Source organism: Bombus vancouverensis, unplaced genomic scaffold (assembly GCF_051014615.1).
Source record: "Bombus vancouverensis nearcticus unplaced genomic scaffold, iyBomVanc1_principal scaffold0026, whole genome shotgun sequence".
Classification (NCBI taxonomy): Eukaryota; Metazoa; Arthropoda; class Insecta; order Hymenoptera; family Apidae; genus Bombus; species Bombus vancouverensis.
The window spans coordinates 140,134-165,277 of NW_027468917.1; the positions used below are offsets into that span (position 1 = coordinate 140,134).

General features: G+C 39.7%; 1 protein-coding gene across 1 annotated transcript; it reads left to right on the forward strand.

The window, feature by feature from the left end:
* Positions 1-1,010: 1,010 nt before the first annotated feature.
* Positions 1,011-2,245, forward strand: LOC143304202 (omega-amidase NIT2-A-like). Its single transcript, XM_076626587.1, has 3 exons — positions 1,011-1,259; positions 1,652-1,820; positions 2,095-2,245. The coding sequence occupies exons 1-3, from the start codon at positions 1,176-1,178 to the stop codon at positions 2,226-2,228; spliced, it is 387 nt and encodes a 128-aa protein (XP_076482702.1). The 5' UTR covers positions 1,011-1,175; the 3' UTR covers positions 2,229-2,245.
* The last annotated feature ends 22,899 nt before the right edge of the window (positions 2,246-25,144 follow it).

A 25,144-nucleotide genomic window follows, 5' to 3' on the forward strand; every position in this document is an offset into this window, starting at 1 on the left:
GATGGAATGTCCCTGAAATCTCGATCACGTAAGCACATTAATGAATCGCCAATGAGGAAATGTCCGGGAGTGAGGGCTAGGAGATCATTTGGATCGGTGGAGATAGGAGTTAGCGGGCGGGAATTGAGGACTGCTTCTATTTCTATGATAAGAGTATTACGGTGTTAAGCTCATATGTTTCTGTTTCTCCACTCGCGCTGCGCCATAATATCCTTTGATATTTCCGATCCTCTGGTCGTACGAGGAATTGCCGATACATTTTCTCGATGTCGCCAGTGAGTACGTACTGATGAGCGCGGAATCTGTGGCGGATCGGTATCAACAGGACGCCGACAGGTCGAGGCATCAACGCGGCGCAACACCTCCCGGGCGATCCGCGGGTACCAACCGCCAACACTAGAGGGCTACGACGACAACGAGTCTGTCTGTCTAACTCACTAGCGGTCGAATATACGAGCGATTGATATAAATACCGCACCTAGCGAGACTCCCTCTACGTCTAAGGCAGGGACTACCGGGCATAGCTTTACTGACGAGTCCACCGGTAGTCCCGGGACGAAACGCGCAACTCTCCCTCTCGTTTCATCCGTCATAAATCTAATTAATATACAAAATAAATTGTGAATTGAGTCGAGGATATAGGATTTCCCCATTTTCATGATTATCGTGATTTTTGTATAAATATATTTTTTAAGATACTAATAATTAGGTACTTATAAATTAGTATTATCAATTATTTTGCATTTATAATTCCGCCTCTAGTATAAGTGTTAATTGAAAACTAACTTTATGTTTCAAAAAGTACTAGCAAAGTCGTTGAGTAACAAGCCACTGATGCTAACACAAATAGTATTGTCGTAATTAAATATTTCTAAATATTCATTTTTCACTTTGAACCTGTAGAAACAATTTATTATATATACTATTAGCTAAGTAATTGCATATTTAATTAAGTCGAAATATAAAACTTAGTTATTTTAATAATTTAGAAAATAAAAAACTGACAAACATTTCAATTTAATTTATGGTTGGAACAAAAGACAGTTATTTTTCATTAATTGAAATATTGCAATGCAGAGTACTTTCCAAAATACGCCGAGAGTATTCCTGATGGTGAAACGAGCGTTGCTTCATCGAACGCAGCTAAAGAAAACATCTATGTAGTTGGTGGTACGATGCCTGAAATAGAGGGCGATAAATTGTACAATACCTGTACTATTTGGGGTCCCGATGGAACTTTGATAGCAAAACACCGAAAGGTAAGTAATATATTCCTTTATGGCTTTGAATTTGAAAATATTGGGGTGAAGAAAGTGACTCTATCTAGGAATAATTTAGGAATATACATATGTACATACGTATACTATAACCAATTCTATAATTTACGGTTTATAAAATACGTTATGATACGGGAAACGCCCATTTTTGTTGTAATATGTTTGTTGTTGTATAAATTTTTCACATACGAAAATACTTATTTTTTCTCCTTTTTAAACATTATTAAATGATAAGATTTTTTAATAAAAGAAAGTGATAAAAACGCTGTCAGTTATTAAATAAAAAATAATTAAAGTTTAGGAGTTGGTAACTTTGATATTAAATTACAAAAGTTGCAGCAATAGAATTAGCGACTACATTTTTCTGTTATTAGGTACATCTATTCGACATCGACATTCCTAATGAGATTACTTTTCGAGAGAGTGATTCACTCAGTCCAGGTAACTCCCTAACGACATTCGATGTGAAGGGCTGCAAAATAGGTATTGGCATTTGCTATGATATTAGATTCGAGGAAATGGCACGCATTTATCGGAACAAAGGTACAGTAACTTAATCGATCAATACTTAACTAGCAAAAAATTAAATATCTTTCTTAAATATATTCTATATAAAATTAATATAATCTGTAACTCTGTATAAAAAGAAGCTTAATTTAAAAAACCAGTATATTTGCTGAAAATGAAACAAATAAAAGAATTAAAAGCACAATAAGAGGACTGTCCTCGCATATTCAGAAATGATGGAATGTGAACCGTGCAACTACGAAGTTAATTGGTATTCGGTGGCTTCATATTTCCTGCTTCTCTGGGTTAGGTTGCCAAATGCTGATATATCCAGCGGCATTCAATATGACCACTGGACCACTGCACTGGTCATTACTTCAGCGTTTCAGAGCGAATGATATTCAATTATACGTTGCCTGCATATCACCGGCTCGTGTTCCTTAAGCAAGTTACGTCGCATGGGGACTGTTTCTTCGACCAATCGCGGGGAGACGTAATCGCAAGGAGAGACGTCAACGGGGGTCGTAAATCCCCGTTACGATTATAACAATCGACACCACGAATTGATCGATCCCCTGATTTCCGTTGAGATAATAGGGGTGATTGAGTTTGTATAACACTGTGATTCACAGAATTATAAATTATATATTTCCAGCACTTAGATTACACTGACAGAGAGAAATAAGTAATTAACAACTTGTCGCACGAAGCTAAGATAGATATGTGCGTTAGAGCAGGGCTCTTATAATTGGATTCAATGTATTAGTGGACGTAGCACTATGAGATATTTAAGAGACGAAGTGTATGCTCGACAATACCGAGACCGGCTCTCGCGTTATGATTAGACTGCCCCGTTGGGCATTAGCGTATACTTAGTAGTTGACTTTTCCAACGATGTAGAAGAAGTGAAGTTGAGTGACGATGCTGTGTCCGAGGAAAGCTAAGGATGGGTGTGTCTAGCGCACGGGACCGATGTTATTTAGGAGAGTGAGGGAATAGGCTTCGTTTTTAATTGGTTAAACGAAGGGTCTTAACTGCCCTCGACAGAAAGTGGTTAGTGGGAGGAAAGTTGCAGCGTGCGTGAGAAAAACCAACTTTCCCTTGTCCAGCCGTGGTAGACAATAGTGTTTAGAAATTCCTCGGAACCAGATGTTTGTTTTGTTTAAAGGACCTTTGCAGGCAAGTGACTCGGGTTTATGACGGACATCTGGTGTCCGTCTGGCCCGCGGTGTGTGACCTGGGCCAGGTAGAGAGTTGCCCGGCGTAACAGGGACATACACAGTTGACCAATCCCTGGGGAAAGAATCTTTACGATTTAGAAACTCAAGAGAATATGGCAGTCACCGATATCAAAAAAAAAAAAAGAACTGGCGAACCGTGTGTTACCACAACGAGACACGCGATGCTATTTGTCGCTTTAAATTGTGCCGCAACTCGTTTTTGAGATCTTTGCCAGGGGAGCGTTAAAATCTGCTGAAAATATATTTCTGGCTTTTCTGGATTTTAACTGAAATATGACAAATAACGTTGTAAAACATATGTACTTATGACTTACAGAGTAATTGAGTGTACAAAATATATAGTATACAAAATAGCCAGCGATTTAGGGCTTTAAAAGATCAAAAGGAAAGAAAAGAAAAGAAAAGAAGAAAGATAATATGTTGTGGCAGTCTAAGTCGATCTAAGAAAATAGATAAAGGGTGGGAGGGGCAAAGCTAGTTAATCTGGAAAGAATCCAAGCGTCAATTTCAAGCATTTACAGAGAATCAAGCGGGCTGGTTAAAGTCGTGAGTTGAGCAATTATCCCGCCTTAGGTTCAATCAGGTTAGTCCCACGCGAAATTGATCCAACCATGCGAAAACGAGTGTATTCTGATTTCTGTCGCAGATACTTCTGGCTAGTGCAGTACCTACACGGTGGTTGTTGAAATAGCCGCTTCTCATCTATTTTCCGCAGCGCGGACATCATCCTTTGATCCCTTACGACTAACGAAGTTTTCGAAGATGTACGGCAGTTTGAGATTCTACTTGAAAATGATCATGATTGCGGTCTGTGTGCCGTCTGCTCTTCTTTTTGTCCTTCCGTTAAAGACTGGTAAGTTGATACTGATTAATTATGCGATCGAAACCCTATATAATTGCTATAAAAATTCCGCTAATATAATATTCCTTCTTTCTTGTATCTGTCTGCCACTCAGGTCGTTTTACTAATTGCAATAAGTAATTTCTACTTCTTTGCGCTCTCTTTTAACGCATTCGAGACCGAAAGAAATTCATATCAGTCAGTAGGCAAGGGTATAATATACATATTTTATATATAACTTATGTAGTAATGTATGTATCATGTTAATTTCATATTTTTTTCAATATAGAATTATTATATATGTCGGGTTTACATTAGAATTAGGGTTAGGGGCGTGAAACGAATCTTCGTTTGGGTTACACGTTGTCGTTATGCAATAGAGAAGACATTGACTAGTGCAAATACGATTATTACAGAACCGGACAAGTAACCGTGGTAGTTAGGTACTCGAGAAACTAATGACAATGATCCTAGGTTCAATAACGAATCCGTGGTCGACGGGATGATAGATGAACGTACTCACAAAATCGAAGTCGGATGCGTAATATTCACTGATCGTAAAGAGTTACTCCTTTCATCAATGAGATCGCGAGCGAGAATGCCTTTCCCGTCCCGATGATGCCACAGAGGAAAACTATAATGGGGTGTGTCTAAGGATACGAGATCATCGGGTTCGTCGAGAAAAGCCTTCGTTCAGAAAGTAAGGCAAATTGGCGTTGCTGCTAATTGGTCAATCTCCATATCGGTGGTTAGAAAAAGATGCTAGCCGCCCTCGAGGGAAAGTTGCTAGTGGGAGACGCCGCTCGTTGAAAAATATGTCTCCCCTATCTTCCCGTAGTTGGGACAAAGACTGTTTGTCTGTTTGAAGGGCTTTAGTTAACTAAACCTTAAGATTTATAACGGGCCCTCGGGCTAGCCGAACATGTACTGCGGAGACGCATCGACATCTGGCATTCATCTTACTCGAAGAATAGGGTCTGCGTGTGGCGAGCCACGGGACAGAAACCGTTGGAATGTTTACTGTCGCGTGTCGCCACGAATATTTCTTTTAAGGAGAGCTATAGAATTACTCCATACCTTTGTTAAACAAAGCGTTCATCCCGTAACGGCGGCTACGTTCGGCGACTGACTGTCGCCTCGAGCCCAAGCTCATTATCACAACTCTCGAACAATTACAATCGGATTGAATAACTACAATTGTTCAATTACAGACTCCGGTGTTCTTTCATCTCCGACATATATATATTTTTTACATTTGTAGTTTCGCACAGATTTTATTAAAGAAAAGTGTTAACAATGTGTTTTCATGATTTATTTCTCGCGACTGACTTCCATTAATCCCTAATATTCCAGTCGCCATACGCGTGTAAATCTAACATGGCTGCTCATAAATGTCATCAGTAAAGTTATAGTGACGGGTCTTTAGTTTTGCTTGATATCGAAGTAATTTTCCGTCTGCCGCTCGTTTTTCCTTATTCTACCGCAATTAGAACATTTATTTATTAATATTGTTTTAAAGTGACAAAAGTATTGTTCGTGTGAATATACGTATAAATATATATATATATATATATATATATATATATATATATATATATATATATATATATATTTATGTTGTGTGTCATTTTAATATGGCTAATGTTTTGTAATTCTTCGATTGCGTTATTTATTGTTTTGAGTAGTTTATTTTATAGAGTATTCGATAATATAAAACATACGCGCACACGTACATATATATATATATATGTCGGGTTAACATTAGGATTTAAGGCGCGTAACGATTCTTCGTTTGAATTAGCCATTGTTTTACAAAACAGAGAATATATTTACACGAATAAACAAGGTTTTACAAATATTATGAATAATGAATTTTTATAAATGATATGATTGATTAACAAATGATAAATTAAATTATTAATTAGATTAAAGAATAATAAGTTTTATCGAACAATAAAAGAAACGAATAATATATCTTACGATTTACTAATTTAACGAATAATGAAAATTAACGATTGATAAATTTACAAATATTGAATTTAATTTACGCTATAAACAATGATCCGGGGTTCAAACGAATCCACGGTCAACGGGAAAACTTCAAACAATTTTATAACACAAAAAAATACGTTTGCCGAATCACTCGGAAAAATTACTCGATGTATCACTTTCCAAGGCGATCACACGAATGCCTCTCTGATTCAAATCTTTTTCGTAATCCGACTGCATTTGTTTGTTATATTCTCGCTGGAAACATCGAGAAGGTTCCAATCGTTGTTGCTAGGCAATATCTGTCAGAAGTTTGTTATATACTCCTTGGAAACATCGAGAAAGATCCACACGCCGTTGCTAGGCAGTTTCTGTCTGGAGATTGATTCCTCATACAACGTGTGTCCCATTATATCGACATCTCTAAAGTACAATTCTATGTGATTTCTAGGGAGAACAATACAACCGATCCACACCTTCGTCAGGCAAAACGTTTATCCCGTGACCGTGGCTACGTTCAGCGACCAGTTGTTACCTCGAACCCACTTTCGCTTTTCACAAATGTCAAACAATTACAGATGACAATTACTTAATTACAGTTATGATAAGATCTGGGCTAAAGCATTAAAAGGCTTCCTCAAAATTGCATAGGGAAGGCTCCGGTTTTCATTTCATCTCCGACATGGCCATACTGACTATCACACGTCCTCGTGTGCAGCTAAAATACAGAGTTTTAACATTAGACTCGGTGTAACTGATATTATTTACCATTCGATTAGATGTTCCAAATAAGTCAAGGGTCCAATTCAGCAACAAAGCTCTGTTCAAAAATTTGACAAGCAAGGAAATGAAAAAGAACTCAAATTAGTGTTATAGTTTGTATTCAAAGTACCAGTTGCACTCCGTAAATCACCAGTCAGACCGCAATGACACGACAGATCATTTTCGACTCCACACAAAGATCTCAGTTTGTTGAATCACATAACCACGTTGGATGCATAACAATAAGCACAAGACACCAGTGAGGATATTATAGAAAGCACAGGGCACCAGTGAGGATATTATAATAAGCGCAGGGCACCAGTGAGGATATTATAGAAAGCGCAGGGCACCAGTGAGGATATTATAGAAGCGCAGGGCACCAGTGAGGATATTATAAAAATACAAGCACTACACTGGGAGTGTTATAAAAGGCGCATACACTACACTGGGAGAATTATAAAAGGCGCACACACTACACTGGGAGAATTATAAAAGGCGCATACACTACACTGGGAGTATTATAAAAGGCACATACACTACACTGGGTATATTACTATGACCACAATGCGGCGTTAATGATTCCCAGAGATCAATGTGCTCGCATCGTTATTATCACCGTCGCTGTCATCACCGCAGACATCCAACTCAGCAGGAATACAACCATCTGGCATCTTTCTCAACTTGTCGTGTCTATCCTTATATGACCGTTTGCCATCTAGAGTTTTTAAAATATATCTATCCCCCTCTAAAACTTCCGTTATCACGAATGGACCCTTGAATTTCGGATCTAGCTTCGTTTGGTTTCTCTCCTCGTTCTTACGTAACACAAAGCCACCGAGATTAAACCTAACTATCTTCGCTTTCGTTTTGTCAAACCGGTCTTTATCATAACTGGCGCAAGTCTCTATGTTCCGTATCGCTTGTTGCCTTACATTGAAGATGTCTACTTCCTTTTCCTCAATATTATCAGGCAACAATAAACCGTAGGGCCTAGCTGCCTTCCCAATTAATAATTCCAGAGGACTTGATTTGGTTACACGATTGGTAGTGCAATTCAAGGCCAGTTGTATCTCCCCAATCGCGTCTTGCCAAGATCGCCCGGTCGTTTCCACCGTCGTTAACATATTTTTCAGCGTACTCATAACACGCTCTACCTGTCCATTGGCCCTACTCGCACCAGTTGCTATTAAGTGAAGTCTAATATGTCTATTCTGGCAGAAATTTTGGAAATCTTTACCCGTAAAACACCTTCCTTGGTCTGCTATTACCCGGCAGGGATTGCCGAATAAAAATATAGCGGACTTAAGTGCTATAATGGTATTAAAGGAATCTAATTTACGAGTATGATACAGGTATACAAATTTCGTGAAATCATCAACTAAAACAATGATATACTCTTTCGAGTCACTCTTACCACTTAATTTACCCGTTATATCCATGTGTGCCGTATGCCAGGGTATGCTGGTCTTAGGTATGGGATGTAGTTCAGCTTGTACTTTACCTGAACTAGCCTTCGAAACTCGACAAGCATGACAGTTCTCAACGAATTTGCGAACATATTTCGCCATTCCTTCAAACCAGTAATACTCGTATAGTTTCTCAAGCGTTTTATCCCAACCTAAGTGCATAATGGACTGATGCACATGATTAATGACGGACCACCTGAAACCCCTTGGGACAATGGGCAAGCAAAGAGTTCTACCTTTTCTCTGTATTTTCCGATGGAGTGTACCAGACCGTAATTCATACGTATTCGCAATATCTTCCGCGAGCTCCTCATTTTGCAACTTACGGACGATCTCAGAGATTTGTGGGTCGCGACGTTGTTCTGCTAACAACCAATCATCGGAGATTTCAGATAGATTGATTTCTTTCTCTACAATTTTGTTGATCGTACGGTGATCCAGATCTACGGGATTTCTCGAAAAGAAATCTACATGAGCCATTCGTTTGCCTTCCCGATACATAATGTCAAAGGTAAAAGTTTGCAGGTAAGCCCACCATCTGTAAACCCTGTCATTTAAATGTACCTTGTCACTGGATGCCTTCAGAGAATTACAATCAGTGACAACAAGAAATTCCCGACCGTGCAGATAGTGACGAAAATGCTTGATGGCGTTTACCACTGCCAGCGTTTCTAACTCATAAGAATGATATCTAGATTCCGCAGGGCTAGTCCGCTTGCTATAATACTCAACTACTCTATTTTTACCTTCGACCCTATGCATTAGGATAGCCCCAAATCCTTCGGAACTAGCATCCGTATGTAGTTCTATTGGATATTTGGGGTCAAAAATCATTAGCACCGGCTCATTGGTCAGAATAGAAATTACTTTTTGCCTAATTTTTTCATGTTTATCCGTCCAATTTATGTTCTTGCTACCGGAAGTGAGAGCATACAAAGATTTCATTACCTGTGAGAATTTAGGAACAAATTTTCGAAAGTAAGAAGCTAAACCAATGAATTGCCGGAGCTGTGTAACAGTCGTTGGTGCGGGCAAAGAGCTCAAGGCTTGTACTTTACCTGGGTTTGGTCGGACTTCTCCGTTATGAATCACATAACCCAGATAAAGTACTGACGTCTTCAAGAAAGAACATTTAGAAAAGTTGAAAGAGAATCCGGCGTTTACGAGGGTATCTAGGACGGTGTTTAATCTTTCTAACGCCTGATCTATCGTATCGGCAATAATTAAAACATCATCCAAATAAACGACAACATATGAATAAGCAAGATCACCTAAGGCATTGAAAATGGCCCTCTGAAAAACAGACGGTGCATTCTTCAATCCAAACGGCATCGTCATGTATTCATATTGACCATCAGGAGTAACGAACGCGGTATATTCAGTCGAATTCGGGTGAATAGGAATTTGATGAAACCCGCTGGCCATATCCAGGCTTATAAAGTATTTCGCCCCTCTCAGTCTCGCGATCTGATCAGCTATGAGAGGAAGAGGGTACCGATCCGCGACGGTGTTTTTATTTAATGCTCGGTAATCTACACATAATCTATCTGAACCGTTCTTTTTTTTAACAAGTAATAAAGGGCTTGCGAATGGTGAATTACTCGGTCTTATGATTTTTGCTCGGATCAGTTCACCTATCCTCTCTCGAACTATTCCCCGCTCCTCCTCACTGAGTCTATAAGGACTTCGTTGCACGGTAACGTTGGGATCAATTAAACGAATTTCTAATTGACCCGTATTTACACGATTCCGCGGAAAACCCGTAATAAATGACTCTTTGTATTTCTCGAGAACAGAAATCAATCGATCTTTATCGTTACCAACTACATCAGTGTCGACCTCATTAATGTTGATCACATCTTCCGCGACTCTGCTACAAGCGTTAACTATTTTTGTCTTACAAATATCGACACTGTTTCGTGTAACATTCACGTCAAAACCTTGGCTCAAAATTTCACGACCAATCATGATATCGTATTTTAAGTAATTATCAGAAAGGGCATGAAAAGTTATCTCCAATGTAAAACCGTTAATACATACAGTGGATAAAATCTGAGATGTACTGTTAACGCAAGTATTCCCTATGCCTCGCATTATTACTACATCAGTCGTTCGTTTGCCAGAAAATTTCGAAGCTACGGATTCTTTGATTAATGAGCATTCGGCTCCGGAATCGAAATAAAATGGGTACGACTCACCCAGATGACTTAATTTACCAGCTGGAGGCTCTACCACACAGGAGTCGACTCGACGTTCATTCTTGAAGCCGGATTTTCTGTTCTGCAGTTGTGGACAATCAGGTGCGATATGACCCTCCGCACGACACTTGAAGCAAACCACCTTGGACGATGAAGCTGGACGGTTTCTTTCCTGGTGTTGTGTATCCTTTGTATCCTTTGTATCCTTCCGCTGTTCACTACGCATCCTCTTGCGACACTCCGTTATTTTGTGTCCAAGAGTACCACAATAATGACACTTCACCCGGTAATGCGATAACTTGCGTCGTTTAACTTCAGGTTCCTCCGATGTATTTCCTAACAAGGTTGCCGGCAGATCGTTGTAAGGATAAGCTCTCATTTCATCATAAAATTGTTCCTCCGTCTTGATATTATTTGCGAGCGTTAATCGATGAAAGCGTTGATCTTGTGAGTTTAGCATATAAAGAGTTAAGGCATTAAGTACTTCGTTACGTATTAAGGGCATCGTTAGATCTTGCATCTTGATCTGCAGCATGGAACGGAGGCGACTACCGTAAGCTCCTAGAGTTTCGGTCTCCGTCGGTCGTTCTCTGGACATCCTTATTAATGCCGTGGCGGCTGTCTCTCTGCCACCAAAACGCGAAAGGAATTGTTCCTTAAACGTTGGCCAGGAAAGTTTTCCACCGCGCACTATTTGTGAAAGCCAATGTGCAGCAGATCCCTTTAGGGCACGATTTAAAGCAGAAAGTAACACACTATCTTGCATCGGATAGTCTTTCAAAATCACATCTGTGTATGAGCACCACGCGAATGGATCAGCGCCCGTGCCTTCAGGATCAAAACGTGACAACGTTACATCCTTAGGTTCCATACTCGACTTTTGCTCCCTAGGCTGAGTCATCTGGTTCATGATTTTCATGAGTTGTTCCAAAGTGACACTTGGGCTTGATCCCACTTCTGATGTCGGGTTAACATTAGGATTTAAGGCGCGTAACGATTCTTCGTTTGAATTAGCCATTGTTTTACAAAACAGAGAATATATTTACACGAATAAACAAGGTTTTACAAATATTATGAATAATGAATTTTTATAAATGATATGATTGATTAACAAATGATAAATTAAATTATTAATTAGATTAAAGAATAATAAGTTTTATCGAACAATAAAAGAAACGAATAATATATCTTACGATTTACTAATTTAACGAATAATGAAAATTAACGATTGATAAATTTACAAATATTGAATTTAATTTACGCTATAAACAATGATCCGGGGTTCAAACGAATCCACGGTCAACGGGAAAACTTTAAACAATTTTATAACACAAAAAAATACGTTTGCCGAATCACTCGGAAAAATTACTCGATGTATCACTTTCCAAGGCGATCACACGAATGCCTCTCTGATTCAAATCTTTTTCGTAATCCGACTGCATTTGTTTGTTATATTCTCGCTGGAAACATCGAGAAGGTTCCAATCGTTGTTGCTAGGCAATATCTGTCAGAAGTTTGTTATATACTCCTTGGAAACATCGAGAAAGATCCACACGCCGTTGCTAGGCAGTTTCTGTCTGGAGATTGATTCCTCATACAACGTGTGTCCCATTATATCGACATCTCTAAAGTACAATTCTATGTGATTTCTAGGGAGAACAATACAACCGATCCACACCTTCGTCAGGCAAAACGTTTATCCCGTGACCGTGGCTACGTTCAGCGACCAGTTGTCACCTCGAACCCACTTTCGCTTTTCACAAATGTCAAACAATTACAGATGACAATTACTTAATTACAGTTATGATAAGATCTGGGCTAAAGCATTAAAAGGCTTCCTCAAAATTGCATAGGGAAGGCTCCGGTTTTCATTTCATCTCCGACATATATATATATACGTATTCATATGCATATTTCTCCTGGCAGTGTAGTATTCATACGAAATGAAATGTCAATTATTTATTTATCCTTTACCGGAATGTAGGCTAGTTTTAAGTATGTATCTTAGATTATCGATTTGAATCAATAATGTAGAATGCGCATACATTAATAGTAGTTTAGTTTAGAATATAATTTATATATTTATATATAGACATGCATGTTCCGTAATATAGTTCTTATTTTATAATTCTTTACCGGAATGTAGGCTAGTTTAAAGTATGTATCTTAGATTATCGGTTTGATAGAATTCGCACCTATATATATATTTCTGACAATGTAACCTTCATTTCTTTAATAATACAATATTGTATGTTTTATGTATTCGTTAAACTATTAGTTTTTGACTTCATGTATACTTATATTTCATAAATTGATAATATTGTATTTATTGCGTAGTATTGGAAGCACTGTCTCTAATATTTACTAGGTTATTACATGTTCGGCATATATGTTTATACTTATATGTAACTCTCCAAATTGATTGATTGAAATATATTTATATATATATATATTCCTGGCGTTTCAATTATTTCCCCCTTTTGTAGTTATTCTTATTTCCTGGTTTATTTAGAATTGTGTGTATATGTATTTTGTTTATTGGTTGGATCCGTTCATCGCCCTCGTTTTGTTAATCCTTCCTTTCGTTTCGTAGTGCCGTGTGTTCGTTTGTGCATTCAAATCCTTATTCGCGTGTTTTGTATAGAATGGTTTTCTTGTTCTTGTTACGGCGCGTGCGGAGCGCGGACGTGACATCCCCGCCCTTGGAGTTCAAATTTCCAAAGGAAATTTGACTGATGGTATCTCTGAGTTCGCTCAAGGCGGACGTAGATGTCGTTGGTAGTTGAGTGACTACCGGTGTTATCGATATCCCTTGAGGTTGTGCTGTTTGATCATCGATATTTCGTCTTCTTTTGAGGTATAGTAGCGGGTGGGTGACTGAGCCGCATATTGCTCCTAATAGGGCGATTCCACATTCGTAAGTTTCACGTAACTGGTATCCGTGTGCGGCTATATCTATTATTGTTTTGATTAGTTTAAATATTGCGAGTATTCCAAATATTGCTGCACTGACAGTTCCAAATTCCATAAAACCAGTCCATAAGCTTGATACGGTATTTTTCGCTATTGTCGTTAATGTGTTTTGTCCATCATTCCCAGGATGTTTACTGTTCCAGGGACGATTGTTTTTCCTGTTGCTCCTCTGGCCAATGCGTTCAAGACTGCAGATTTTCTGCCGGGAACATGACGTGGTCCCGTAGTGCATCGAGGTCTTTTGGGTATACATTCCGCTCGTGGCCAACGACGATGGTGCTGAATATTGCCACGTTTGGCGCACGTCCGGGCGGAGTTCCTGTGGTGCGATTCCTTTGCCAAACGGGTAGTTCCGAGTAGCATTTTGTTGTATGTCGTACCTTTACTTGTACCGGAATGCATTTGACTATATGGACCGCTTCTCCTGCGATCAATGTTGAGAAATGTTAAGTTGGTATGATCGCTGCTTACTACAAGCTAAGTTGGTACGACTTCTAACGACGCTCTTTTGTCTTAGAAGTCGACCACGTTGTTCTATTGACTTGGAGATTCCTGTGTGGTAAGACGTGTGATAAGACTGAAATATATTGGAGAAAACGAATCTAAGTGAATCGTTACTTTATAAACCCAAAACCTTATTAAATAACAGGTTATGGGCCCAGAGCAGTAAACTGCGGGGAAAAACGGTATTATTTTTTTGAGTTTTTTGTGTTTTCTAAGACAATCCGAGAAGAGACCACGCCATGGCCGATCACGACAAAGTAAGTGATGTGGACAGCGATATGAAGCCGGTCCTAAGAAAGGGGAATTACGAGTATTGGAAGACAATGACGGAAGCCTCGCTAATTTTCCTGGGTTGCTGGGAGGCAATAGAACCAGGATTTACGGAAGCGCAAAGGCTGGACCCAGAATGCATGAGGAAGGATAACATGGCACGTGCATATCTTTTCCGACATATTCGCCCCGAATATATCGGAGAAATTAAATCCTTGAAGACAGCGAGGGATTGTTGGAAGGCGCTAGAGGACGTCCATGGAAGGTCCACGTCGATGGACACTGTCCTATGCATACGGGAACTGGGTACCATAGAAAAAACCCCGATATGGACGTCGCAAAATACTGCGGAAAGATATACGATCTGTGCGAAAAAATTTCCAACGCAGGTTTAAGAATCGAAGACCACATGATGGCGTGTTTCATCTTAGCCGGCCTCGTGGCGGACCCAAACTACACGACATATCTTAGGACGGTAAGACTCGATAAGAATCTAACCTCGAGGGTCGTGAAATCCGATCTCCTACTTGAGGAAAGGAGAATGGAAGCGGCCATGGGTCCCTCCGAGAAGAACAGTGCAATGGCGGCTTGCAAACAATCGAAGACCAAGCCCCAACAAAATCAAGATGGCGCTAAGAAAAAGCACAAAAACCCAAAGGATAAAAAATGCTATAAATGTGGAAAACGAGGCCACATATCGTACAACTGCCATGAGGGAAAAGAAGACGAGGAAGAGAAAGACCCAGAAAACAAAGTGGAGAAAGGATCGGAAGATAAACCGAGATCCAAGGGACTTATCTCCACACTGGCTTTATCATCTATCAACCACGTGGAAAGGGACAGGATCAGCTATCTTGACTCGGGAGCCTCAAACCATATGACCCCGGATAGGTATCGGTTCGTGGACTTCGTGCCTGCGACTGGACAGATCCGGATTGGTAAGGGGTACCTGGAAGTCAAGGGAAAAGGCACGATCATCGTGAAGATGACCAAAGCCTGTGGCGGGTGGAGTCTATCCTTGTCGAACGCCCTATGGGTGCCTGAATTAGATGTAAATCTAATCTCGATCAGGCAATTGGCAGTGAAAGGCGTCACCACAGTGTGTACGAAGGATGAGGCCGTCGGCACACATGATGATGGGGATGTGGTATTTAACTCAAAGGTAGGAGACAACGTGTACTACCTAGAGACAATACCACCTGAGAGGCATGTAGCAAACGTTTCCATGGAGAACGATCAAGAAGAACCTGGAAATGATGACGACCACGCCGAGGTTATTGAAGCTAAGGCGTACAAAGGTATCGTGTCATGGCATGAGAGGTTAGGTCATCTACATGGGGACGCGATGAGAAAGATCCCTGTGAGGAACGTGAAGGAGGGCTCTAGGATACATGAGGAACCATGCGGGGTCTGCGTGAAAGGGAAAATGACAAAAGTACCATTTCCGAAGACAGCCCACCACATGTGTGAACGTCCTTTAGAAATAGTTCACAGCGATATTAGTGGCAGAACGCAATGCAAGTCGCTGGGCGGAGGTAATTATTTCGTAACGTTCACAGATGATTTTTCTCGTTTCATGCACGTCAGAATCATCAGTAGGAAGAATGAAGTACTCAAGTGCTTCAAGGAGTACCAGGCGGAGGTGGAGGCTTTACACCAATCCAAGATAAGTGCCCTTCAAACAGATAACGGGGGTGAGTACACAGGAGAAAACTTCGAGAACTACCTGAAGGAGAAAGGCATCTTACACAGGAAAACTGTTCCTAGAAACCCTGAACAAAATGGGGTCTCCGAACGAGCGAACAGAACCCTGGTCGAGATGTCCAGATGTTTACTCATCCGATCTGGACTCCCTGACTATCTGTGGGGGGAGGCTGTGAACACGGCATGCCACATAAGAAACCTATGCCCATCCGCTGCCATCGGAGACAAGATCCCACTGGAATTATGGAAGGGTAAGGGATGTGACCTCCAAGGGGAGATAAACAGACTGAGAGTGTTTGGATGCAGAGTCTGGTATCTAAAGAGTCCAAGCGGAGGAAAATTCGAGAGCAGAGCGGATGAGAGGATATTTGTGGGATATGACAGACAGGTCAAAGGTTATAGAATTTACCTACCGAAGATCCAAAAGGTGATAATATCCTGTCATGTCAGGTTCGAGGAGAACACGTTTCCCTACAAGAGCGCTAAGGCGGAAACGAACCATATAAAGGATAAGTCCTCGGAATGGATATGGGATGTAGAAACCTTTGAACATAGGGGAGAAGCCGGTCAAACTGACGTCGAGACACAGAGTGACGGAGAAAACGACGAAGGGGAAACCGACTACTTTATGGACAGTTTAACGTGTGAGGACAATCCAGTGAATACTGTGAGTGTACCGTTATGCCGAGGAGGTCGGCAAGACTACACAAACCAAGAATATGTGATTGTTGTGCTCACACTGCGACTGTTTGTAAAGCTCAAAACGTGTGTGTACCTGTGAATGTGTATGAAGCCCTGAGGGGGCCAGACGCTCAAAAATGGACTGATGCAATAAGGAAGGAACTAGACAATCTAAAAAGTAAAGATGTGTGGGACATTGTGCAAAGACCCTTAAATAAAAACGTTATAGACTGTAAGTGGGTGCTTGTGATAAAGAGAGACCCTGATAGGTATAAGGCTAGGCTAGTAGCTCGGGGATTCTGGCAGAGGCCTGGAGTAGATTATTCAGAAACCTTTAGTCCAATAGTAAAAGGCAGAACTCTAAGAATTCTGCTTGCTCTATGTGCGGAAAATGAGTGGGTTTACGAGCACATCGATGTGGAATGTGCGTATCTCAACAGCCCTCTGGATGAGGATATATACATGGAGCAACCAGAACTCTTTAGAGTTCCAGGTAAAGACAGAACTAAATTTGTGTGTAAGCTCAAAAAGAGCCTGTATGGACTGAAGCAAGCTGGAAGAATGTGGTTTAGACACATCGATAGCATTTTAAGAGGTATGAGTCTGAACCCATGCGTGAGTGGTCCATGTGTGTATGTGGATGCGTCTAAAAAATTTATTGTAGCTGTGTATGTGGACGACATCCTTGTGTTTGGGACGAATGAGTGGATTGAGATATTCAAAACTAGGATTAAGGACAAATTAGATGTTAGAATGCTAGGTGTAGACACTCAATTTCTGTCCATCCACCTGAGTAAGCCAAACAGCACCACTGTAGTATTCGATCAATCTGTACAGATAGGTCAAATGCTGGATCTGTTTGACATTACTCGTGAGGTTGGGGTGGTGGGAGTGTCGACACCGCTAGCTAGAGAATGTGAGGCTGGTTTTGATATTGAACGTGATGAGCCTTTCGACAGTAAATTATATGAACAAGCTGTGGGGCACATAATGTATGTAGCTACTGTAAGTCGTCCTGATGTTGCGTGTGCAATAGGGAAACTAAGCCAAAGATGCGCGAATCCGACTGTATCCGATTGGAAAGCAGTGAAGCGGGTATTCAGATATTTACTAAAGACCAAAGACTTGAAGTTAGTATACCAAAGGACCGGGCAACCTCTGAAGGTGTTTTGCGGGTTGTACGGTAGACAGGAAATCCAGGAGCGGGTATGTGTTCATACTCGCTGGTGGTGCGATATCCTGGCTATCCAAAAAACAACCGATTATAGCTCAATCGACGTGCGAAGCGGAATTTGTGGCAATGCAGGAAGCAGCAAGGGAAACAGTGTGGATTTCTTTACTGTTAAAGGAATTGGGTCAACTGTCATATTGCCCTCGCCCCTGCAAGATATTCTGCGATAATATCGGAGCTATTTCATGGTCAAAGGACGAAATAGTTGCTGAGAGTTCTAAGCACGTCCAAGTGCGTTACTTTTACGTTAAGAACTGCGTATCGAGGGGGATACTAGATTATACTTATGTACCTAGTCCTGAGAATGTGGCTGACATTCTCACCAAAGGCCTAAGTAGAATTAAGACTCAGCAATTTACCAAAGCTATGGGGCTTGTAGAAACTAGCGATCAAAGGGGAGTGTTGAGAAATGTTAAGTTGGTACGATCGCTGCTTACTACAAGCTAAGTTGGTACGACTTCTAACGACGCTCTTTTGTCTTAGAAGTCGACCACGTTGTTCTATTGACTTGGAGATTCCTGTGTGGTAAGACGTGTTATAAGACTGAAATATATTGGAGAAAACGAATCTAAGTGAATCGTTATTTTATAAACCCAAAACCTTATTAAATAACAATCAAAGCCATGTGTCCTGGGTTTTGGTTATGGTGTATGCAAATTCGTCGGGCGGTAAGTTTGCCAAGCTTAAGGCGTTCTCTATTAGTTTCTTCTGTGTGGTGTATCTTTGCGTCAGTGTATCATGGTATAATGTTTTCATTTCTCGAGTTTATCAGAAATAGTAATAACCTTTTATAGAAAAAGAAAATTTTGTATTTATATATATTATATTCTTTCTTTCCTTTTTTTTCTTCTTTTTTTTCTTCTTCCCCTTTTTCTTTTTTTTTTGTTTTTTTTTTATTGTTAAAACCTTTGTTTTATTTTAGGTTTTACGTACTTGTTATCAGTGAAAATAAATATTATGAATACTACTTGGATTGGAATTATATACATATATGCGTACAAAATCCATTTCTACATGTTAGATATAATAATATAACAATACTACGTAGATTAATACATAATAAAATATCCTTTTACTTCGGTTATATTTATTACTAACTCTCAATTAATCTATCTTAATTATTTTCTAACCACTTTCTATATTTATCAGCTATTTTATTTCTTCTTGTTAATCTGCGAAATCCATGCATGTACACTTCCTTGTATGGTGATTGATTGTTCACGAGGTAAGTTGCACTTTCACCGTTTTCGTTATTCGTTGAACTAACACGTTTTACATTCAAACAGTAATTGGAACACTCGTAATAAACTTCTTTTCTTTTTCCAAGTTTCCGCTATCTGTGTCATTCGACAAACAGTGCCACGCCTCCACAGCACCGTTATAACATTTAGCGATGCTGCTCTTTGCATTAAGGCAATTGAAGTTAATTCGTTCGTTTATTTTCAGCTGGTACATGGTGTTCCGCAAGCAGGGAGCCATAACCTATTTTGCATGTAGACCTTCTTGTATGATGATTATTTGTTTACAAGGTAACTTTCACTTCCCCTCTTTTAATTATTTATTGAATCGACATGTTGTATATTCAAACAATAATTGGAGTACACATAATAATTTTCCCTTTTTCTTTTTAGGTTTTCGCTATCTGTATTATTCGACAAACAGTGTTACACCTCCTTTTGATTTATCCATAATATAGTTATAACATTTAGTAACCTTGTATTTTGCACCGAGACAATTGAAACTAATTTATTCACTTATTTTAGGTAGCTGTCATACATTGTGTTCCACGAACAACGATCCATAACCTATACTTGCACGTACACTTTCTTGTATGTTGATCACTTGTTCACAAGGTAACTTTCACTTTCACTAGTTAATTGTTCATTGAGTTAACACGTTTTATATTTAAGCAATAATTGAAACACGTATCATAATTTTCCTTTTTCCTTTTAGGTGTTCGATATCTGTATTATTCGACGAACAGCACTATAACATATACTACCGCACTACGTTGCCCACTGAAATCGCTTTATTCATTGCTTATTTCGATTATGCGCTAGTTTTAACTTGTTTAAATGCACCGTTCGCCGAATCCCTTTTACTTCGATCTTGACGTTTTGGTTCTGCAAGATTTCTAGCACTTTGTATGGTCCAGTATATTGATCGGAGAATTTTCCTTTACTGGGTTCTTTTAGTAAATATATCGAATCTCCTATTTTAAAATCTTGGGGGTTGATTCGTCGGTCGTAATATTCTTTTGATCTTAGTTTGGATTTTATCAAATTTTCTCTTGCCATTCGTTGTACGGTGTTAATTTTATCGAACAGATCTTCGAGATATTCTGCGTAAGTTGGTTCCATGTTCTCTTCGATTATTACTTCACCAGTAGGTTCTCTGGCTAGATGTCCAAAAACTAATTCGTGCGGGGAGAATTTCGTTCCTTCGTGTACAGAGGTATTATAGGAAAACATAGCTAATTCTACCCATTCGTCCCAATTTTTGGAATTTTCAATGTATAATTTGAGATATTCTATCAGCACGTGGTGAGATCTTTCGATTGAACCGTTACTTTGTGGATGATATGCCGTCGTGGTATATTGTTTGATGCGGAATCTCTTTGCTACTTTCTTCATTAATGAGGATGTAAAGTTCGTTCCTTGATCAGTGAGAATAGCTCTCGGTGACCCGAAACGACAAATAAATCGCTTTACAAAAACGTCCGATATCTCGGCTGAAGAGATTCCTCCTAGTGGAATCCCAATTGAGTATTTTGTTAATAAGTCTTGGATAGTTAATATATATTCGTTTCCCTTTTGGGTTTTTGGTAATGGACCTATAATATCCATACTAACCTTATCGAACGCTTTACCTGGTGTGTCTGTAAGTACCATTGGTTGCTTTGCTTTTATTCTTGTGAGTTTCTTCAATTGACATTCCTTACATGTTCTTACGTAATCTTGAATTTCCTTTTTCATATTTTCCCAATAGTAATGTTGTCGTATTCTTTGATAAGTTTTTGTTATTCCTTTGTGTCCTGCTACGCTTGATTCATGTTTTTCTCGTATTATGTTGTTCCGCGCTTCCACAGATGGGGTAATTACTTCCCCAGTGCAAATGGTGATGGTTAAGGTTTTTTCCATAAATATTTCCTTTAATTTTCTGATTGTATATCGCCAGGGTATTTCCTCCAAGTTTCCTTTGCTAATGCTGAACGAAGTTAACTGTTTTTCATTTACTGCGTCTAATAGAGATCTTAGCGAGTTTAATAAATTTTTTGGTGTTATTGGAATATTTCTATTTTCCTTTATCGGTAGGAATACAATGTATTTTCCAGAATCGTAATTCAATCTTGCTTTTTCTAACATTAAATCTTCATAACGAGGTAATTTTCCCGTTTCCTTCATTTCTAAGGCTCCTTTATCTATCAGATTGCCATGTATATCTATAAATACTACTTTATGGTCATTTACTCTCGCAATTGAGTCTCGGGTTTCTGAAATTCTTAGTTCCGCAATTATCGTAGGTCTCGTGTCCTTTTCTCGTTGTTGAATTAGTTCTGGAATTACAGTGGAGGTCTCTTTTTCGCTTGTTGTATCCGTGCCTTCTTTTTCTCGATTGGTTATTTCTCTATCTGTACTTACATCGATTTCTGCTAATGCTTGGTCTAAATATTTTATGGGGGTTTCTTCTATTGTAAAATGTTTTCGGGTAAAACCCTTTCCTTGATTTTTAGAATCACTGGATTGAGGCAAGACGTGTGGTTTAGCTTCGGATATGGGAGAGTCTTCGATTGACGTATCTATTCCGAATCTTTTTGAGACAGGATAGCGAATCGGTGAGACTTCCTCTCTCTTTCTGATTGGTAAACAAACTTCCGGAGGGTTCCTAGATAATGCGTCTGCGTTTGCGTTCGCCCTGCCTTCTTTGTATATAATATCAAATTCGAAGTCCGATAACTTTAATTTCCATTTCCAAATTCTTGAAGTAGGATCTTTGATAGAATGCATCCACACTAAAGGTTTATGATCGGTTACGATGGTAAACTTTCTTCCGTAAAGATACGGTCGGAAGTGCATTGCGCTGTAAACAATTGCCAGACACTCCTTTTCTATGGTAGAGTAGTTTTGTTCGGCGGGATTTAATAGCCTTGAGGCATACGCAATCGGCAAATCCTTTTCGATTGGCCCTTGACTCAGTAAACCGCTTATTGCATATCCTGATGCGTCTGTAGTAAGGTTAAAGGGTTTAGAAAAGTCTGGATATTGCAGGATGGGTTTCGTTACTAACGCTGTCTTTAAATTATTGAATGCGTTTTCTTGATTTTCTGTCCATTTAAAGGGAGTGTCTTTCTTTAATAGTTGTGTCAATGGTTTCGCGACCTTGGGGAAATCGGGGTATAAATCTTCTGTAATATCCTGCTAGTCCCAGAAATTGTTTGATATTTTTCGCCCTCTTTGGTCGTGGAAATTTTGATACGGCTTCGACTTTCTTTGGGTCGGGTTTCACGCCATCCTCACTAATTACATGTCCTAAATAATTCACCTCGTGTCGTAAAAATTCGCACTTATCAGGTTGTAATCGTAATTTAGCTTTCCTCAGTCTTTCCATTAATTTATTAAATTTAATTTCGTGTTCTTGGAGAGACGCGGAATAAATCACTATGTCATCCAGATAGACGAATAGTTCTATTCCTTGCAGACCAGATAATATTGAATTCATCAAACGTTGAAATGTTGCTGGGGCATCTTTTAATCCAAAGGGCATTCTTTTGAATTGAAAATGCCCGTATGGTGTCGAAAATGCAGTTTTGTGGGCATCTTCCTGTGACATACGGATCTGGTGAAAGCCCGATGCCAAGTCAAACGTGGAAAAATATTTTGCACTTCCTAATTGATCCAATATTTCTGTAATGTTGGGTAGTGGGAAGGCATCGCCAATCGTTTTATCGTTCAATTTTCTATAATCGATGACTAATCTCCAGCGCTTATTTCCTTGCGAATCGGGTTTTTGGGCACAATCCATAACGGGGAGTTATATGGAGATATTGATGGTTCCACTACGTCCGTATCTAGTAGTTCTTGGACCTGTCGATTTATTTCTTCTCGATGTATTGGTGGATATCGATACTGTTTAGTATTGATGGGTATATTATCCGTTGTAATTATCCTATGTTCCAGAACTTCGGTTGCTTCCAATGTATCTCCTGGAATATGAAACCTATCTTGATTATTACGAATCAATTTTTTAGCATTTTCCTTTTCTTCTTCGTTCAAATGTTCGAGTCGTAGTAACTCATTTATTTTATCGTATCTACTTTCCTCCGATCTTAGAACTGTATTGCACGCTGTCCTAGGAAGCGGGTGGCGGGGGGGGGGGATTTTCAAATTCTTTAATTACCATCGTTGGTGTTGTAAATACGTAATCTCTCGAAGTAGTATTTATTACTCTTATGTAACCTTTTCCTTTATGATTCCTCACAACTGCATTACCAAAATAGATTCCCTTGTTCGGCTCGATTCTTGGAATAAATCCCTCTTTTATCTCTGGATTAGCGATATTAATCGAACACGTTATTGAACTTCGCTTCGGTATAATTATTTTTTCTTTAGTATCGAAGGGAATATAAATATTTCCCCACTTGATATGTTTTTCCTCATAATCTAAACGAGCTTTACAACCTGCAAAAAATTCGGATCCTAGGATTCCGTCTTGATCGATTAGCAATGAATCATCGACTACATGAAAAACAACCGGATGGCCCGCAACCTGTATTACCGTCTGCCCTAAGAAGACCAGGCTCGTTGCCGTAATTCCTCGCACTTCGATTGATTCCTTTTCGTCGATGATGGCTGAATCGAGTATAGCAGGTTTCTTGATAATGTTGATTTCCGATCCAGAGTCTAATAATAAACTCGTCTTAGTCTTTAGATCTGGGGAAACTATTCGTGCAGTTGGGGTCGTTGGGGAATCGTTAAATTTTATTGAAATAATTCGGAGAGGTCGCCTTCCGAATCTGAATTCAACTCCTGATGATTTTCCTTCGCCGGTTGCTTGTGCTTCACTCTTTTCCTTTTGCCTTGAGATTCTGGATTCTCTGTCTGTGACCTCGTTTGGTTGTGGGATGACTCCCCCACAATATTTAGTGGTTGTTCGTTCGATCTTATGGTCGGCATTGCGTTCGCTCTGTCTCTCGTTATGGGTGGTGGAGTCGATCTCGCGGGGGTGGCTGTCCTTGTTGTGTTTGTTGCCGTCGGCGCCGGTCGCCTGGTTGCCGCCTGTACTCTTGGGCGATTCGGCGTATCGTTCCTTCGTGGCTCACCCCATTCTCCCGAAGGACGTGTTTGGTTTCCCGATGGTCTCGAAGCATAGGGTACGATTAATCCGGCATCTACTCGGGCTTTAAATTTGTAACAGTCTTTCACTAGATGCCCGGGTTTTTTGCAATAGTTACACGTGATATTTTGTCTTGTAGAATTCAAAAAATTCTGCGATGGAGGTAGCGATCTTCGATCTTGGCGGTTGTTTCTGATATTGTTGTTAGTGTTCGAAGGACGTGCGTTGTCGCGTCTGTAATAGTTCGAGGGTGTCGGTCGTTGGGGTTAGGTTGGGGTTACTAATTTATATCTATATTATTACTAATTTATATTTAAATTAAATAAAGAGAAAGATGAACTTGTTTAATTTAAATAGCTTATACATTTAGAGAATAATATTGAAAATATTAGGGAAATTTAAAAAATTTTTTAATATTAAAAAAAAATATTTAAAAATATTAATATGTATGTCGGATTAGCACTGGGAGTAGGGTTGTGGGCGTCAAATGAATCTTCACGGGATTTAACCATTGGTACGGTACACGCAGGTTGAGTTTATTATAATAATAGAGTTATTACAGTCTTGACAATTGATCACGACAATTGGCACTCGCGACACTAGTGACGATGGTCTCAGGCCCGACAACGAATCCGCGGCCAACGGGATCACAAAAGAACGTGTCGGAGATGAAAGGAAAACCGGAGCCTTCCCTTTGCAATTTTGCGAGAGTCTTCTGGTGCTTTAGCCTGGATTTTGTCATAACTGTAATTAAGCAATTGTTGTCATTTGTAATTGTTCGATATATGTGATGGCGAGGGTGGGTTCGAGGTGGCAGCTGGTCGCCGAGCTTAGCCGCGGTCACGGGATAAACGTTTTGCCTGACGAAGGTGTGGATCGGTTGTATTGTTCTCCCTAGAAATCACATAGAATTGTACTTTGGAGATGTCGATAGAATGGGACACACGTTGTATTAGGAATCAGACTCCAGACAGAGGCTGCCTAGCAACGACGTTTGGATCTTTCTCGATGCTTCCAAAGAGTATACAACAAATTCTTGGCAGAGTCTGCCTAGCAGCGGCGATTGGAAGCTTCTCGATGCCTCCAGCGAGCATATAACGAACAAAATGCAGTGGTACAGCGAAAAAGATTTTCATCAGATATTCATTCGTGTGATCGCCTTGGAAA

Excerpts from the sequence above, each read along its gene's own strand:
- LOC143304202 (XM_076626587.1), top strand. The coding sequence starts at position 1,176 with ATGCCTGAAATAGAGGGCGATAAATTGTACAATACCTGTACTATTTGG. Across the intron at positions 1,260-1,651 it reads TGATAGCAAAACACCGAAAG|GTACATCTATTCGACATCGA; the intron begins GTAAGTAATATA and ends TTCTGTTATTAG. Across the intron at positions 1,821-2,094 it reads ACGCATTTATCGGAACAAAG|GTTGCCAAATGCTGATATAT; the intron begins GTACAGTAACTT and ends TCTCTGGGTTAG.